The sequence below is a fragment of the Chiloscyllium punctatum genome, chromosome 15 (genome assembly GCF_047496795.1).
Source record: "Chiloscyllium punctatum isolate Juve2018m chromosome 15, sChiPun1.3, whole genome shotgun sequence".
In the NCBI taxonomy this organism is placed as follows: domain Eukaryota; kingdom Metazoa; phylum Chordata; class Chondrichthyes; order Orectolobiformes; family Hemiscylliidae; genus Chiloscyllium; species Chiloscyllium punctatum.
The window spans coordinates 3,885,315-3,903,383 of record NC_092753.1 but is presented as its reverse complement, the minus strand read 5'-3'; the positions used below and the strand labels follow the sequence as shown (position 1 = coordinate 3,903,383).

General features: G+C 39.5%; 1 protein-coding gene across 4 annotated transcripts in view; it reads right to left on the bottom strand.

Annotated features, from left to right (window-relative positions):
- Positions 1-530: 530 nt before the first annotated feature.
- Positions 531-18,069, bottom strand: part of LOC140485988 (rho GTPase-activating protein 6) — a 546,880-nt gene continuing 529,341 nt past the window's right edge. For all 4 annotated transcript variants that reach the window (XM_072584485.1, XM_072584486.1, XM_072584487.1 and 1 more), the window contains exons 10-13: positions 13,857-13,954; positions 11,117-11,379; positions 6,437-6,526; positions 531-2,534 (exon numbers count right to left, since the gene is read on the bottom strand). In XM_072584485.1, coding sequence (XP_072440586.1) covers positions 1,801-2,534; positions 6,437-6,526; positions 11,117-11,379; positions 13,857-13,954 — 1,185 coding nt within the window. In that variant the 3' untranslated portion in view covers positions 531-1,800. The remainder of the gene's footprint in view (positions 2,535-6,436; positions 6,527-11,116; positions 11,380-13,856; positions 13,955-18,069) is intronic.

Below are 18,069 nucleotides of genomic sequence, written 5' to 3'. Positions count from 1 at the left end.
CTCCCATTCTTGGAGGAATTGGGGCAGTGACATAACGAAGCGGGATAAGGTGGCATCGCAATCACAAAAGGTTTCTTCCACAGAAATGGGCATTGTAGATGGGAGCAATGAGGAGGAGTGCCCCACATTGTGTGAACAAACTGGCTGAGGATGTAGAGGATAAACAACAGTCACTGACAATGTTGCAGGTTGCTCCAATGATAGTCATTTCAAGTCCATGAGAGGGACAGAAATTCAGCTGAATAGATTCAAACAAGACCTTTCATCGTGACCATATCCTAAAACGATACAAAGTAGTCACCTTCTTGGCCTCACATCACGCTGATGCATGGTGCCCCATCTGTAGTTTCACACTGAATACTTTTGTTTCTAATTATTTCAAGAACTTCACATGATTTTCAGTGGAGCGTGAAACAGGCTATAAAACTGGCAACACCACCACCTAACTTTGTACCATCAAGTTAAACTTTAGTTGCATAACCTGGAGTGTTCCTTGCTCTATTAAAAACTCAGAAATCAATTTTGCTTTATCACATTCTCTTTAATTGGATCTTTATGGCACATGTAAGATTTAAGATTATGCTATTTACCAGCTTAAGACAATGTACTGTGCTAGATCACATCTGCCTCTATGTAATATACTTGCCTTAATTGGCAGAACGTTTTAAACATGAACACGATTGTGGTCAACTGCTAACCCAGAGTTTAAGCGAATTAAAACATCATTTTATAAAATGTTCTTTTCCTCTGAAAATAAAATAAATGGCATTGTATGAACTTGTCACTTATAACTTTGGCACAATTGTTTAAAATGTATTTTACAGTCTTGTTTTAAAAGGTACACTTTATGCATATCCTTCATTTGAATACATTCAAAACATGTAACCTGTCATTTCCCCATTTTTTAAACTGCATGCACAGCTGTCCTGCGAGTCAAGAATATTTGACTTCTACCTGCCGGAGATCAACCAAGCAAGGACTTAACAGCTGGACTGTCACTGCCATTTGGCAATTGCGATGCTGTATACTCTTTTCATCTCAATCCTATTTTTCACATTCTAAGAAAGGGTAAGGAGGGGAGTTATTTTTAAAAACCCTGTGAATAATGACACTGCAAATGGTAACTGGCAGTAGAGTTAAGTAGGTTACTTATTCAAGGGAGTGTGGGTTGGTACTCAAGTGGTACACGTAGCTGAAGAAGATAAAGTGATAGCCCACAAAGAACATTGACAGTAGTTAAAACCTTGATACTGCAGTGGTTATTTCATTTAGTCAGTGGCAAGAAGGTCTTGTAATGTACACATTCAGATTCCTTATAAGACAATAGCAGAAACACCAGTTGGTACACACAAAGCTGTTGAGGCTACAATTAGTCATTAGAGCAACAAGATAAGTGCAATGTATGAGCAGTCCAAAATAGTTTTTTTTTGAATGCAGTTCTGAACATAATCTCTTCCAAAACATAAAATGAACCAAACATATGTATAAATACAAAATCAAATGGAAATTACAACACAGGATAGATATATATATATATATATATTTTCATGTATATTTTATGCATATAGCAACATTCAAATGCATTGTCCTATGCTACGCTTTAGGTGATGACAGACACACTGACTTTGCACAAGAATGTTAAAGACTGTGTTGTTTTACACCCTGAAAAGTAAAAGAAAGTTAAAATATCGCACAAATATAAAAATATGTTTTGTGTAAATGATAGGATGATTTTGATTTGTTTCTTTAAAAAAATTAAAATGACATCTAAACAAAGGCTGCTGTGAGCAGTTCAAAATATCATACTAGTGTTTCTGGAAGTGAATCTGCATTGTCTGCAGACAGCAGCTCCCAGATTTGCCATCGTTCTCTCTGCCATTCCACCCAGTCAGCCTCTGTTAAATTGTTCTTATTGTTCTGTTTGTCTGTTTGCCTGGACCAGGTTCGATTCTCTTCATTACAGGAAACAGAATCCTGCTGCTCCGTTTCGGAAGCTGACTGTTTGGATGATGCTGCCTGTTGTTCCACAGAACTTTGCTGAGTCTTTTGAAGCCTTGACAGAGTTTGCTCTTGGTGTGTACCAGCTTTACTAGAAGTCACAGCACTTTGTCTCGATGGACCGGTGTACGGAGGAGGGGGCCGAGTCTCATTTCTGTTGATGTCCCCATGCCTAAAATGGAACTGCCATGGTTTCTTGTGCAAGAAAGAGGTTTCTGAGGTTTTCTGAGGAATTTCTTCTGCGCTTCCCGTGGACCGCTGGTCATGTCTGAGGCACAAGGATTCCAGGCTCAACTGCACATGTTTCTTACCTCCTGCCACTTGAGGGCTACTGCAAACACGGCTCACAGGAGCATGGGCTCTGTACTCAGGAGCACCTTCTGCAGTATGAGTTCTTCGCACAGGCTGCTTTGCATTGTCCAGAGAAGACGTGGAAGAGGCCTGAACGACAGGCCAGTCTGCTGTGAGGTTTCCCTGTGACAGAGAACACTGTCTTTGCTGTAACACATTGCTTTGATAAATATCCCCATACGAACCTAGACAAGAAAGAATAGGAAATAACTAGTAGACTTGGGAGTGAACATGTCCATCTTCCAATATGATGATGATGATGATGATATTTAATGGCATCTAGAAAGTATTTATTCCTTAAAGATATTTTAATGAAACTACATCTTCCTTATTTCCTAGCAATGAAGCCACTGTAACACACTTGAATTATGTGGAGAAATGAGAGTAGCTAGGATTGCTTTTCATTAAGTGAGCATTAAGAGAAGTGTTAAATCATGAAAAGCTTTGATAGATTAAACAGAAGCAAAATGTGATTTGGCAGCAAGGTAGACAGGCAGAGGACACCAATTTAACTGGATAGCTTTTTCAAAGATCTGGCACAGGTACACAGTCAGTGGCCTCCTTCTGTGTTGTATGACTATATGATGCAGGAGAAAGTTGGTCATGTTAGGTTCCAGATGTTATGAGGTAGCCAAAAAAAAACCTTATGACTAAAATAACGGATTGTGATGTTGAAAATGTTTGCAGATGTGAAGCAGAAGTAGCCATTTCTGTGAAAAGCTAAGGCAAGTCATGTGAAACATTATAAAGAAAAATCCGCATTCATAAATCCCATATAATTTGCATTATATGTACGAATGAGACAAGAATAATTTAAAATATTATTGGAGAAAATTATGTTTTAGTTAAATGCCACTTCTCAAATCTTTTACAAATGTGTTCTTGTTATGAATTATTGAATGAGCAAATTTAAACCAGGCCCCGACTGGCATTTATTCTGAAAAAGGATAATTTCATTAGTCTTCCATTCCATGATTGAAGAAATATAGTATCGTCAATGAAACGTAGTAAATTACTTGAACATGCTTTTGCCGTAAGACCACAAGACATGGAAGCAAAAATTAGGCCATTTGGTCCATTGAGTCCGCTCTGCCATTCATATATGGCCAAAACATTTCTCAACCCCATTCTCCTGCCTTCTTCCTGTAACCTTCAATCCCTTTAGACAATCAGGAACCTATCTCTGTATTAAACATACTCAACAACCAGGTTTCCACAGCCTTCTGTAGCAATGAATTCCTAAGAATGACAAAAGAAGTTTCTCCTCATCTCCATTCTAAAGGGTCTTCCCTTTACTCTAAGGCTGTACCTTCCTTATTTGAAGTCAATTGAAAAAAAATTGGAGAGGTGTTTAACAGGGCAGAGTCATTATGGCACCATTTGCACTATTTTCTCAAGAGATATATATTCTGAGTTTTCTGCTACTATTTCAGATAGAATACCACAATGCAGCAATCCTATTTTAAGGAGGTTAAAATTTGGACATTGCTTCCCATAGTTATTTAAACATACTTTAGGGAAGGAAACATGCCACTTCAACCCAGTTGGACTTTAGTGCCTTCCCTGTCACTGTCCACTCTCAATACCTAGCAATCTATTCTATTGTTGGGAATCAATTGGCTGGTCAGCTGGTTTGCTATACATAGCGGAAATAATAATAGCAATTGGATTCTTCAATACCATGATGTCTGCGCCCAGTTTCTAATTTAGGGGAAATAACATGAATTTACAATATCAGGAAAAACACTTTGTTGGAGGCAAACTGTTAGCAATAATAACGACCAGATAATCTGGGTTTATTTTTTGTGAGGTTGATTGAGGGATAATTATTGGCCAGGACTCCGGATAGCGCTTTTCTTTAAAAGATCTATAGGATCTTTGACATCAACATGTGCAAAAATATGGAGCCTCAGTTCAACACCCCATCTGAAAGATGGGACCTTGGAATACAGTGCTCCTTCAGTACTACATTGCAGTGTCTTGGTCCTTGTGATCAGGCCCTGGAGCAGGACTTAAGCCCAAAATCTTGCCATTCAGAAGTGAATATGCTACCAACGGAACCATGGCCAACACAAAAAAAGTTAATGTTAAACATAATAACTCAGGAGTTGGGCTGATATATTAGCATGGATAGAGCTGAAAATGTGTTGCTGGAAAAGCGCAGCAGGTCAGGCAGCATCCAAGGAGCAGGAGAATCGACGTTTCGGGCATGAGCCCCTCTTCAGGAACACATTTCAGCTCTGATCTCCAGCATCTGCAATTCTCTCTTTCTCCTAGCACGGATAGTGAACTAGTCATCAAACAGGCAGCAAAGAAGAGGCATAAAAAGGGGATTTCAAGTTGGCAGTCAGTAACTGCTAGAGTGTTACAAAGACCAGTGTTTTGGCCTCATCTGTTTACAAACTAAATTAATGATTTTGACAGAAATGCAGTGAACTCAAGGATTGTCACTGATGCAAAGCTAGGCGGCAATTCAAGCCGTAAAGAGGGCAGAGAGCAGCTGCAAAGAGATATAGACAAGTTAAATGACTGAGCAAACAAGTGCAAGTGTGAGGATACTCACTCTGACCACAAGAATACCTAATATCCTCAAGTATATTTGAATTGTTTTGACTACTTTTTAAGGTTAAATTTATGGTGTTGACTATTATATGGATATAACTTTTGAGTGGCTGAAATTCATGCTCTTCAAAATTCACAACCCTCTACATGAGTGAAATCTTGGTCCCAGATGGCTTTCCCTAGCGCCTTAGATAACTTAACACATGGAAATCCTGTCAAGGTCCATTAGCAGAAGCCCAACTGATCTGTAAATGAATAAAGAAAAAAGGCACAACAAATTGGGGAAGGCACGGTGCCTCAGTGGTTAGCACTGCCGCCTCACAGCACCAGGGACCCAGGTTCGATTCCTGCCTCGGGCGACCATCTGTGTGGAGTTTGCACATTCTCCCTGTGTCTGCGTGGGTTTCGTCTGGGTGTTCCAGTTTCCTCCCACAATCCAAAAATGTGCAGGTTAGGTAACTTGGCCATGCTAAATTGCCCATAGTGTTAGGTGCATTAATCAGGGGTAAATTTAGGGTAAGGGTGGGTTACTCTTCGGAGGGTCGGTGTGGATTTGTTGGGCCAAAGGGCCTGTTTCCATACCTCAGGGAATCTAATTTGTGGTTGTTCTGAAAACCCAGAGGAGAGCAGAACGACTAGGTCACTAACTCATAATGGTTATTTGTGACGAACTAGGGTCAACATTCACACAAGATATATGGAAAATTCCAGATTTTTTTTGGCCAAAATAGGGAGTTGACTTTTATTGAGATCGACTATTACTTGAGTATCTACAGTATGAAAAGCAGAATTTGTTTTGGAAAAGGCATGAAACTTTTAAGCACTTACGATGACAAATGACATGTGGCCTTTTATTGCAGGAGGCCTAGAGTACAGGAACAAAGAAGTCTTTTTTGACTTGTATAAGGCTTTGGCAACAGTATTGGTTGTGAATATTGGCTTCGCTGTATGGTGTACAGTTTTAGTTTCCATTTTAAAGGAAGGACATACTTGCCAAGGAGACATTACAATGAATGTTCAGTAGACTAGTTCCTGGGATGGAAGACCAAGTAATTTGGGCCTATATCGTCTGAAGTCCTGAAGAATGATCTTACTGTAACTTACAAGATTCTGAAGGAACTTGACAGGATTTCCATGAGTTAGGTAATCTAAGGCATTATCCTCAGGATAAGGGGAGAGCCATCTGGGACCAAGATTTCCCTCATGCAGAGGGTTGTGAATTTTTAAGATCTCTAACCTAGAGGATTGTGGATGTCTCTAGCTCCAAAATATATTCAATACAGAGTTCAGGATTGTGGACAGTGGATGGGAGAATGTCAGAGACTGAAGAAGGGTCCATGATCATCTTGAAAGAAAGAGAAGACTCAAGGGGTTTTATGGTCTATTTCTGCTTCCATTACTTATTGTTACTTATAATTATCTTGCCTTTCAGCCAAAGAAGCATGCAGATTGGGCAGAGCCTTCCAAAGTGTTTAAAACAGGAAAGAATATATTTTTTAAAAAGTGCTGCGCATGTTTGCTGTACCTGTCATCCCTTCCTCTCTAGACCCACACTTCAACGTGGGATGCCAAGTTCCCCAAATGTTAGCGTTTTCTTCTGAAGATGCATTTTTATCTAAAAGGCAAGGGAGGATAGACATAGAACGGATTAAATTAACCTTTTTAAAAACACAAAAGGTGATGAGTATACCAGTGAATTTTCACAAAGGAATTACCATCCAGATCTGTTTCGATAAAATTATCAATATTCCAGGACATACAAAAGGTAATTTTGACCTTGCAGAAAAGTACAAAATGGATGACAATGAATTGGTAACCTTTTCCACATGTTCCTTGGTTATTTATTTTATTAAACTATATTGTTTTAGATTATTTTGTAATTAGTACAGTCTGCACTAATACAGAATAATTTATACAAATTATTATACCACCGAATTAGGTTATTGGCCCAACTGGTCCAACCTAATATTTGTGCTCTACACACTGACCCTCTCCCCCACTCAACTTCATCCAACCACCCAAAAGTATTACTTAGCTTCCTCTTAAATCTACAGTATTTGGCTCAACCATTCTATGTGGCACTGAGTTGTACATTTTAACATTCTCTGGATAAAGAGATTTTCTCAAGGAGTTCTTCATCAAATTATGAGTTACTAAATTTATCCATAGCTTTCCATAAATGGAAATTTATTTTAAATTTACTCCATCAATATCTTCATACTTTAAAATGTTTCTAGAGTGGACAGATATCCTATACGTCATCACCCAGCTTTCTCTTCTCAAGTAGAAAGTGCTGCTGAAACAGTCAACCCACTAGTTCAAGAGTGTTCTAATTTACTCTTAGAAGAATGTATACACGCATAATTTGGCCTGATGCAGTTGGTTTCACCTTTCACTAAGTACACTATATTTGAGGACAACAAGTAGAACTGAAGAAAGCTATAAATTTTAGATACTGACTCACTTTAAGATTTGTCTGGTATGTAGCCGTTTACGAAGCAATATGGCCAATCTGCATTTCTACATGTGTCAGTTCTTTTCTAAGAGAGTCTGAAGTTTATACCCACTGGCTCACTTTCACCGGAGACTTCCACCATCCTTTGGTTCAAATATTTATCCAATTTCTCATTAAAGAATGTAATGGTCTCTGCATCAACCATGGCAAATGTCCAACAATTCTTGGAGTACAGAAATTTCATTTCATCTCTCACTCTCAGTAGAATGTCTAAATTGATGGTCTCCTCATTAGGCATTCTTCCATCTGAAGCAATTAACTTTTTCAGTCATTTTTAATATCTTCCATTAAATGGCCTCCAAACTTTTCAGCTCTAAATGAAAAGTTCACCGTATCTCAAGTAAAACTATGGTTTCTCACTAAAAAAACTTACTGCTGAATCTACATTGCAATTTCATTTTTAAAGTGTATTTTCCTGAAGTAATCAAAATTGTATTCAACTATAATATACAATTAATCAGATGCTGAACTGGACTAGCTATATAGTGGCTACGTGAGCAGGTCAGAAGCTAGAAATGTTGCAGTGACTTACTCACCTCCTGAATCCTCAAAGCCTATTCACTATCTACAAGGCACAAGTCAGGAGTGTGATGGCATACTCCCTAGTTGCCTCAATGAGTCCAGTTCCAAAATTAAGAAGGTTGACACGATCATAAAGCGGCTAGCTTGATTGGCATCACTTCAACAAATAGCCATTTCCTCCAACACCGACACTCAGCAACAGCCATGTGTACCAACTACAGGATGCACTGCAGAAACTTATCAAGGCTGTTTAGATAGAACCTTACAAACCTATTGCCGAAATCATCTAGAAGGACAAGTTTATCGGATACGTGGGAACGCCATCTCCTGCAAATTCCCTCCAAGCCACTCACCATCCTGACCTGGAAGCATCAACTTTCCTTCAGTGTTGCTGGGCCAAAGTTCTGGAACTCCCTCTCTAATGGCATTATGGGTCTATCTGCAGCAAACTGACAAAAGTGATTTAACTCACTACCACCTTCTCAAGGGCAACAGGAGATGGATAATAAATGCTGGCCTAGCCAGCAATAACCATACCCCAACAATGAATAAACATTTCAAATGTTTTATGTCATTATGCATAAAGCTCAAAATTCAGTTGGTCTTTCTCAGAGACCTATCAACTTGCTCATATTCCAAGATACCATGCACAAGAACCGCTTCATTGTTTGTGTATAGTTAATCAAACCTATTTTTGAGTCTCAACATCAGTTAGAGGGCTAGAAACTAAAAAGGAGATAGTTTGTCTAAAATGTAAAGGCCACAACTTAAGAAATGAATAATGAGAAAGGAAAGGACTTGCATTTTTATAGCACCTTGCATTACCTCAGGACGTTCACAAAGCATTTCAAAACAAGAGAGTATTTTTGAAATAGTTGGAATTAACACATAAGGAAACATAACAACCAACTTGGGTGAAAAACTGGTCCCCAAAAATGTACAGGCAATTCTGAAGAAAGGTCACTGGACCCAAAATGTTTAGTACACTTTCTCTCCACAGATGCTGCCAGACCTGCTGAGTTTTCTTCAGCATTTTCTGTTTTTGTTTAAATACAGGCAGCAGCCAGGTTGCAAAAAGGTTCCACTCTGAAGTCCTGATTTACGCACATGGGAACACATTGCAGAACAATATAAAGCAGTCATTTGTAAGTACAGGTTGATTTGTATGTCAAATATTTAAAGTTACACTCCTGCGTGGGATCAGGTTTCTAAGTATGAGCATTCATAAGTTATGGACTCCCTGTCATTAATATTGAGCAGATTATATGTGCGTTTATGTTGGTTGAAGGATAAATATTGCCCACAGTACACAGGGTACAGCTCTCCTATTCTTCAAAATGTGTTATGATCCTTTTTCAATCCACTTGTGAGTGTTTACTCGAAAAGGCAGCACCCCAAACACTGCAGCGTTCTTTCAGTGCCACACTTCGCATTCGGTGGAATTTTGTGCTTAAGTCTTTGGGGCAAGACTTGAAACCAACTGATTCTGAGCCATGAGTGCTCACACAATCTTGGGCAGGACAGGAAGAAAACTAATGTACAAGGAATAATAATAAGTGTGAACAAAAAGGCAATTCCAACTGTAGCAGAAGAAAGAAAATGGAGAATGCACATGCAACTTAAATACCACATTCTTGATTTGTATGAAAGATTACGTCACTATTCCATGTACTACAAACAATGATACTGAAATGTCCTCCAAGCTTCCTCAGCACAATATAATTTATCACAACCTCAGCAGGACATTTCATCAGTATGCCCAGAAATGTTTGGATTAGTTTCCTCTCTAAAGAGGTACACAATAATTGCTGCCAAGCAACTTGTGCATGGTTTTATGATTAAATCACATTATCTGACAAGCACTGCAGAATATAAACACACTTGAACATGAAAAACAACGTTGAGATAGAATGTTTTTTCCAAAATATTTTGCAGATCACTACTATTGAACTTTCAAGAAACAATGCCATCCAGTCTTGGTTAAATTACTCAGTTCTATCTTCCCAGCCAACAGCACAGATTAAAGATTCCATTATTGCAATTCTAAACATGGCCCCTCACTGGAAGTTAATTAACCCTGTAGCTCTAATGTGGCCAGTGAGAAGTTCAAAACTTGGAGCACAAGAGGAGGACATTGTGGCTGTACTAACTCCCACTCCACTATTCTTTCCCCATTGAAAAGGGAACAAAGTGCAGGACAATCGCATGTCTAATTTTGTTTGAAAAGAGTGACTATTGAATCTTGTTCCTCCTGCACTCTCAGACAATTCATTCAATGTGATAACAATTCATAGCGTGAAAATTATTTCTCTACTTTTCAGCATTCACTCTGAACTTTGGTCACTAACCATCTCGTCACTGGATACAATCTCTCTTCTCTTGCTCTATTAAAACCCTCAGCATAGAGAGAATATTGGAAAATAGTCTAATGGTGTTGCAAAGTTATCTTTTATCCCATTAGGCTGCTAAGTTTGTTTTCCCCAAGAGGCTTTTTGTTCTCTTCCTGCATATTCATCTGATCACACTTAATGCACAATGGTCAGATGCAGATTAACAACAACCAAAGGTGCGGCAATGTAACCAAGTAATTGGAATAATGAAGTAAACACAATGGCAATGGATGATGGTGGCAAAGGTCTCAGACTTTCCTGTGGAACTGGGAAGAGTTCTCCTATACATCATGACTTCACATTCAGGCTAAGCTTTGTTACCTCAACAAAACATATCTTCTCTATGGCAGTGTCCAGACTGAGGAGGAGAAATGTTTTCATCTAGAGTGGTGAGCCTGTGGAATTCTCTGTCACAGAAAACTGTTGAGGCCAACACACTGAATGATTTCAAAATAGAGTTTTTATATATTTTGAGCTAAAGGGATCAATAGCATCAGGAAAAAGTGGCTCCTTAGCGTGCTGAGTCTGGTGATCAGCCCAGATCATATTTCAGCTGCGATTATCACATGACTCTGGAAAATACCAGACCACCACAATGCTGGTCTTGGACTTGGTCTGGTGAAGTTGAGTACCACGATGGAACAGATGCTTCTGCCAAACTAAATCTGAAGACAAGTATACTTAATATTATCATGAACTTTATGGTCACAATTATTGCTACAAGCACTTAAACAAGAAAATGGAAAACGGACAAGTGTAAATATTGTTTGAACCTTACCTTTATCAGGCCATGAAACTGGAGAGCTATCCCCAGATTTGGATTTTAAGTGTCCAACTAAAGCATACTGTTCAGGGACTTTATAGAGTTTCTCAGGACCTGTGCTCACATCTTCTGGTCCCTGCGTTAACAGCCTGTCTGAGAGGACTGGAGAGTTATTATCATAGGGTGACACTTCTCCACTTGAGATCTTGTTAGAGTCAGTAGATGAATGTCGTCCTCCCATGGAATAGGAGACTTCTGCTCTTGTCAGATCAGGACTTCTATTAAAGATATCACATTAAATTTTAGTCAATTCAATCTCATAAAACAGTATCACATGTTCACTATGTGACCTCAAACCGCATTACTAAGTTACACAGCTAATGAAGGTGCAGTTCAGTGGACAGCACAGTCAGAGGTTGTGATTCTGCATTGGTTATGACAGTTCAGAGACTTTTAACCCCTAGTGTTACTTCATACCAATGTGAAGGCAATGTTCAAATACGTTCAAAAAGATGTTGCAGCATTATTCACTGAAGAACAGGGAAGATTGTCCCATGTCCTAGCCCCTATTTGTTCCTCAGCCAACGTCACTAAAGCAGGTTTTCTGGTCATTCATTCTACTGGCAGTAGGAGCTCAATGAGGGAAAACTGCCTGCCAAATCTATCCACATTATAATGGTGGCTATATTTCAAAACTGATGTATGGATCGTGAACTGCTTTAAGCTGTCCAAGAAAGATGCCAAATAGATAAAAGCTCCAATTCACTTGCTTTAACATAATGCTTAGTTTGTGTCTTAGATTTAATCAGGTTGGGTTATGTTTGTATTCAGAATCTGAACCTCTCCTATCAGCCAGTCTATCAGCTTCTGCTCAAACATTGTACAGTCAATTCACAGTAAACCTCCCCTGACATTGTCTCTATTGTGAACAAGTGCAAGCCCCTCATCCAGAATTATAGATCATGCAGAATCATGGCCATTTCCTCCCACACACCAGTATAGGGGAGACTTAATTTTGTGGGAAACTTTCAATCCATCATTTTTGCATCAACCTCAATTCAAGTCCCCGAGGTGAAAGTATAGAACTATTTATCAATTATCAGTTGGCTCAGTGGTTAGCATTACTGTCTCACAGAGCCAGGGACCCAGGTTCGATTCCTGCCTCGGGCGACTGCGGAATTTGCACATTCTCCCCGTGTCAGCGTGGGTTCCCTCTGGGTACTTTGGTTTCCTCCCACATTCCAAAGATGTGCAGGCCAGCTGAATTGGCCATGTTAAATTGCCCATAGTGTTAGGTGCATTAGTCAGGGGTAAATATAGGGTGGGGAAATGAGTCTGGATGGATTGCTCTTTAGAGGGTGGTTGTGGACTTGTTGGGCCAAAGGGCCTGTTTCCATACTGTAGGGAATCTAATCTAATCCAAACTAATTAGACAAAAAATTATTTTAAACTGTCTAGTCAAAGGTTCATATTAACGACTGAAGAAATAATTTCATTTAGGAGTCATTGTCAGATTCCAGGCTCACTCTTGCCAGTGTCCCACCGAGATTCTGCATAACCAAAGCACAATTTCCTACCTTTTATATTTAAGTCCCAGGAGATAAAGTCCAACATTCTACTCATCTTTTTGTTCCTTTTTATACATGTCTTCCAGTAATTTCTGCACTTAAATCAACCTTGAAGTAATCTAGCCTTTTGTCTCCCATCTTTTGAGCTTCTACTAAGAGTAAACTGATGGAGGAAAAGCATCCTCTATCAGCACATTATAAAGGGTTGCATTGTTTAAATTGTGGATAAAGCTCGATTGCAAATAAATGTCCTGATACAACTGATATTGTCACATTTGCATATGAAGTGCAGACATAGTAACCACGAGCTTAAATGACCATTTAACAGACTAACTATGTTAACAAAGTATGACTTTTTATAGAAACCCAAACAGGCAGATATCAATGCAGTGGAATCTTAATTATCTTCTGAACAGGCATGCCAAGCCATTTTGTTGCACCAAAAAAACTATGATTAAGGCAACTAAGGATGGCAGTAAATGCTGGCCTGGCCAGAGATACCCACATCCCAAGAACGAATAAATCCAAACTATCAGCTTGCTGAAGACAAATTCCCAGGTGTCTGCCATTGTTCTATGGTTATGTTCAGGGTATATCTGGAAGCTGTATGTGCAATATAATTCCAATGCAGAGACCTGAACACACAATCTAGGCCAAGATTTAGCTTTATTACAGGGAACCAGATGGTACTTCTGACATGCTAGACATAATCAGTACCAAATGGATGATCTGGCCATTACCTCACTGTTGTTTGTAGGACACTTCTGTGCATAAATTTTTAGCATCGCCTTCATCATGAGCTTTTAACTCTTTTGACATAAAGAGGTCTTCATTAAAAAGAAAAAGTACATAATTTCTGTTTCACTCAATGCTGTCTTCACCTTACTAGCTGAAATTAATAAACTTCCAGGTTTTAAAAGAAATCAGAGCACACTTTCTTGATTACTTTCAGATTGCACAAATCAGTGCAAATAAATGCACTTTGTAAAACAAGATTGCTCTTGAGATTTTAAAAAAAATGATTTGTACAGTACATTGATTGGAAGCTGCTGAATTGGTTCTGCATTCTCTTTTGTTAGTTCATACCTTGCATGAATAGCAGAGGTCAGCAGCGAAAAACCTATCACCTCCAGATGGAAAACAGCTCTACGACCGAAAAAGAACCCACAATGGCAACAGTTACTCACAACGACTGTGATGCTTTCCTCCGCAGCAAATAGTCAACAACATCTGGATCGGTCTCTAGCAAGCTCATCAGTACCTCATTCTGTAACTCCGGTGGTACCTGAGCAATAATGCAAATCACACATTACAGTCAGAAGACATTTCCTGAATTTAACATGAAACACTGCATGACATGTATGGAATGGTGTTTAAAAACAATTATACCTAGTCACTCAGCTATACATTTAGTCTTATCTAGACTCTATGTTGTTGGCTTGGTATTTGATGACATACAAGCACAGCATGACATGCGTTCGTGCCCAGGACTGCACACCCTCTTTGAAAGAGACACAGGCAGATTACTCCTCACAGGGAGAGGTTTAGACCATAAGAAAGGTTTGTGGTCAAGTAACCCAGGCCAAGGCTCAGCCTCCTGGCAATTAGATAAAAACACCAAGGGCAGAAGCTTGCGATCTGAATACTTACATATTACCTTGGCCAGAAGAATACCTGCTGTGATGAGACATGAAAGTGGATAAACAATTTTGGACTCTCAAGGCAAATACCACTATTCCTTCCTCTGAGTTCTGGGCTCAAGTCTCACTCCAGAACTTGGTCACATAAGAAGAGTTCAAGCAGTGCAACAGGTTAGAAGTCAGCTTATCAAACCTCTTAATACTTCCTCATCTTTTTCCCTTGCAGGGAAAGAGTGTGCGCAAAGACATAAAACAAACAAAATTAGTAACTTGGTCGAGCAAGTGAAGGGTATGCAGACAACGTGGCTCGTAAATACATTGGGTATTTCATTTAAGAACAAAACAACAAGAGGAAAATCCATACTAAAGAAAAGTACTCGGTGCCTATATGCTTTTGAGGTTGGAAATTCTCACATCAGGCACTTGGCCGCATATTATCGGCTGACACCGCAGTGAAAAACTGATGCTGGAGTGCTGCACAATTGGAGTTGCCTCCCTTCAAGCAAGAGTTCAATCAGATAACCTCTCACACAAATATAAAAGAATCAAGACACTACTTCAAAGAGGAGGAGGGATTTCCCTATTAACCTGACAATATTTAACCCTCAACAAACAGCTGACAAAATCAATCATTCAAGATTGCTGTTTGTGGGATCTTGCCATGCACAAAATGGCTGCACCATTTGCTATAAACAACTAACCACTTTGAAAGTACTTCATGAGGCAATGCATCATAGCAATTTTAGTTTTGATTTATCCTCAACTAACCAAGAAAATATTCATATTCAATCGTTCTGCATACAGTGGCTGAAGTGCACCCAGTTCCTGTATCCCAGCAACATGATTATTTTGTTTGCTGATCTCTATAAGTGATGAGACTTTCAAACAACTCTGTTTTTAAAAACTTTGAAGTCTCAAGATGAGAACAGCAAACATTTTAAATGAAAGGCTCAGATGCCTTTTATTAGGAGGAAGCCTGTGTGTAAATATAACATTTTCATAGACCTTGCCAAGCTGTCGAGTTCCTCCAAAATAAAATTTGAACCATTTGAATGAACTGGGTGGGGACAGATCCTGCTTTTTTTCCACAGCCAGCAATTCGGAGTCAATAACATATAAACCCATGAAATGCTGAGGAAATCTCTTGGAAGATTGAATGCACCACGCTGTAACATTCTTAAACCGAATTACATTTCCACCATACCTCGCTAAAGGATATCTGGCAAGGCTTTTGGGTGGATTTTTTTTTCCTTTATGACAATATCATGTGATGCAACGAAGGCAGTAATACAGTGTGTCTAATTGAAAGATTATGGCACTTGAAAATATGCAATAAGAACCTCTCGAGTGAACCAGAAATTTAATTTCTCTGCTATTTTAACAGGAACTTTAATCAGATTAAACAAACAGGTTAAAACCTTTTCTGAAACAGCAGAAATACTACCGAGTAACCTCATTGCTTGCAAGGGAATGGAAACATTTCATCTTGAAATGGGTGCCTCATCAAGCAATCACAATTCTTATCAAAAGAAATAATTTTGGTTAAACGAGGATTGGAAATTTACAGCCTCCAACAGCTTGAGACGAGCAGCTGAGTTATTTTAAGGAAATGGTTTGTTTTACACAAGCTATGGGAAATACAGGTGCAAGCTCAAACAAAAGGAGGATTAAGAGAAGGGAATAAGAGAACAACAAAACAAAAATGACTAAACCACTCTAACAAAATTAAACATCTCAATGGGCTTAACAAGAATGTTATCAATAAAAATGTTGATACCAAGCCATTGGAAATTTCAGGGTAATTAGAATCATACAGCACAGAAACAGACTCTTCAGTTCAAGTTGTCCATGCCAACCAAGGTTCCCAAACTCAACTAGTCCAATTTGCCTGTGTTTGGCCCACATTTCTCTAAATCTTTGCTATTCATGTACCTTTCAAATGTTTTTTAAATGTTGTAACTGTACCTGCATCTACCACTTTGGCAATCCACTCTGTGTAAAAAGGTTGCTCCTCAGGTTCTTTTTAAAACTTCTTCCTCTCATCTTAAAAATATGGCCCTGAATTTTGAACTCTTCCACCCGAGGGAAAATACCTTTGCTATGCACCTTAGCTATACTCCTCTTGATTTTATAAACCTCTAAGGTCATCCCTCAACCTCCTATAACCCAGTGAAAGAAATCCCAGCCTATCCTTATAACTCAAACACTTCAATCCTGGCAACATGCTGGTAAATCTTTTCTGAACCCTCTCCAATTTACTAACTGCAGCAGGACAACCAGAACTGTACACAGTATTCCAAAAGTGGCTTCACAATGTCCAGTACAACCTCAGTATGACATCCTGCCGTCTATACTCAATCATCTGAGCAATGAAGGCAAGCCTGCAAAATGCCTTACCACTGTCTGTGATGCAACTTTCAAAGTACTATTACCTGAATCTCTAGGTCTCTCTGCTCGACAACACTACCCAGGGCCCTACAAGTAACTATAAATCCTGACCTTGTTTTTTTAACCAAAATGTAATACCACACATTTGCCCAAATTAAACTCACAAGATACCAGAATGAGCTGGCAAGATGGATACCTAACTGGCTTAGATATAGGAGACAGAGGGTAGCAGTGAAAGGATGCTCGGACTAGTGGTGTTCCACAGGGATCACTGCTCGCACCTCTGCTGTTTGCAATCTACATAAATGATTTGGAAGAAAATGTAACCAGTCTAATTAATAAGTTTGTGGACAACACAAAGATTGGTGGAGTTGCAGATAGTGAGGGGGATTGTCAGAGGATACAGCAGGATATAGGTCAGTCGGAGGAATGAGCATGAAAGTGGCAGATGACGTTTAATCCAGACAAATGTGAGGTGATGCATTTTGGAAGGTCAAGTATAGGTGGAAATCACACAGTGAATGGCAGAAGCCTAAGGAGTGTAGATATGCAGAGGGATCTGGGTGTGCAGGTCCACAGATCATTGAAGGTGGCAGTGCAAGTAGAAAATAGTAGTTAAAAAGGATTTATGAGATTAGATTAGATTCCCCAGAGTGTGGAAGCAGGCTAATTGGCCTAACAAGTCCACACGAAGAGTAACACCACCCCCCCCATGCAGACACGGGGAGAATGTGCAAACTCCAGTCAATCGCCTGAGACAGGAATTGAACCCAGGTCTCTGGCGCTGTGAGGCAACAGTGCTAACCACTGTGCCACCCCATTTATGGCATGCTTGCCTTCATTGGAAGGGATATTGAATAGAAGGATAGACAAGTTACGCTGCAGCTTTATAGAACTTTAGTTAGGCCACACTTGGAATATTGCATACAGTTCTGGTCACCACACTACCAGAAGGATGCGGATGCTTTGGAGAGGGTACAGGATGTTGCCTGGTATGGGAAATTTTAGCTATGAAGAAAGTTTGGATAGACTAGGTTTGTTTTCAGGAGAAAGTGAGGACTGTAGATGCTGGAGATCAGAGTCGAAGAGTGTGGCGCTAGAAGACCACAGCGGGTTAGGCAGTATGTGAGAAACAGGAAAGTTATCGTTTCGGGAACAAGTCCTTCATCAAGAACAATGAAGAGCTTATGCCTGAAACGTTGATGCCCCTGCTCCTCGGATGCTGCCTGATCTGCTGTGCTTTTCTAGCGCAACTCATACTGACTCTGGATTTGTTTTCACTGGAACGCAGCAATTGAGGGGTGAACTAACAGATGTTCATAATATTGCGAATGGCATGAATAGAGTGGAATGTGTGAGGCTTTTTCCCTGG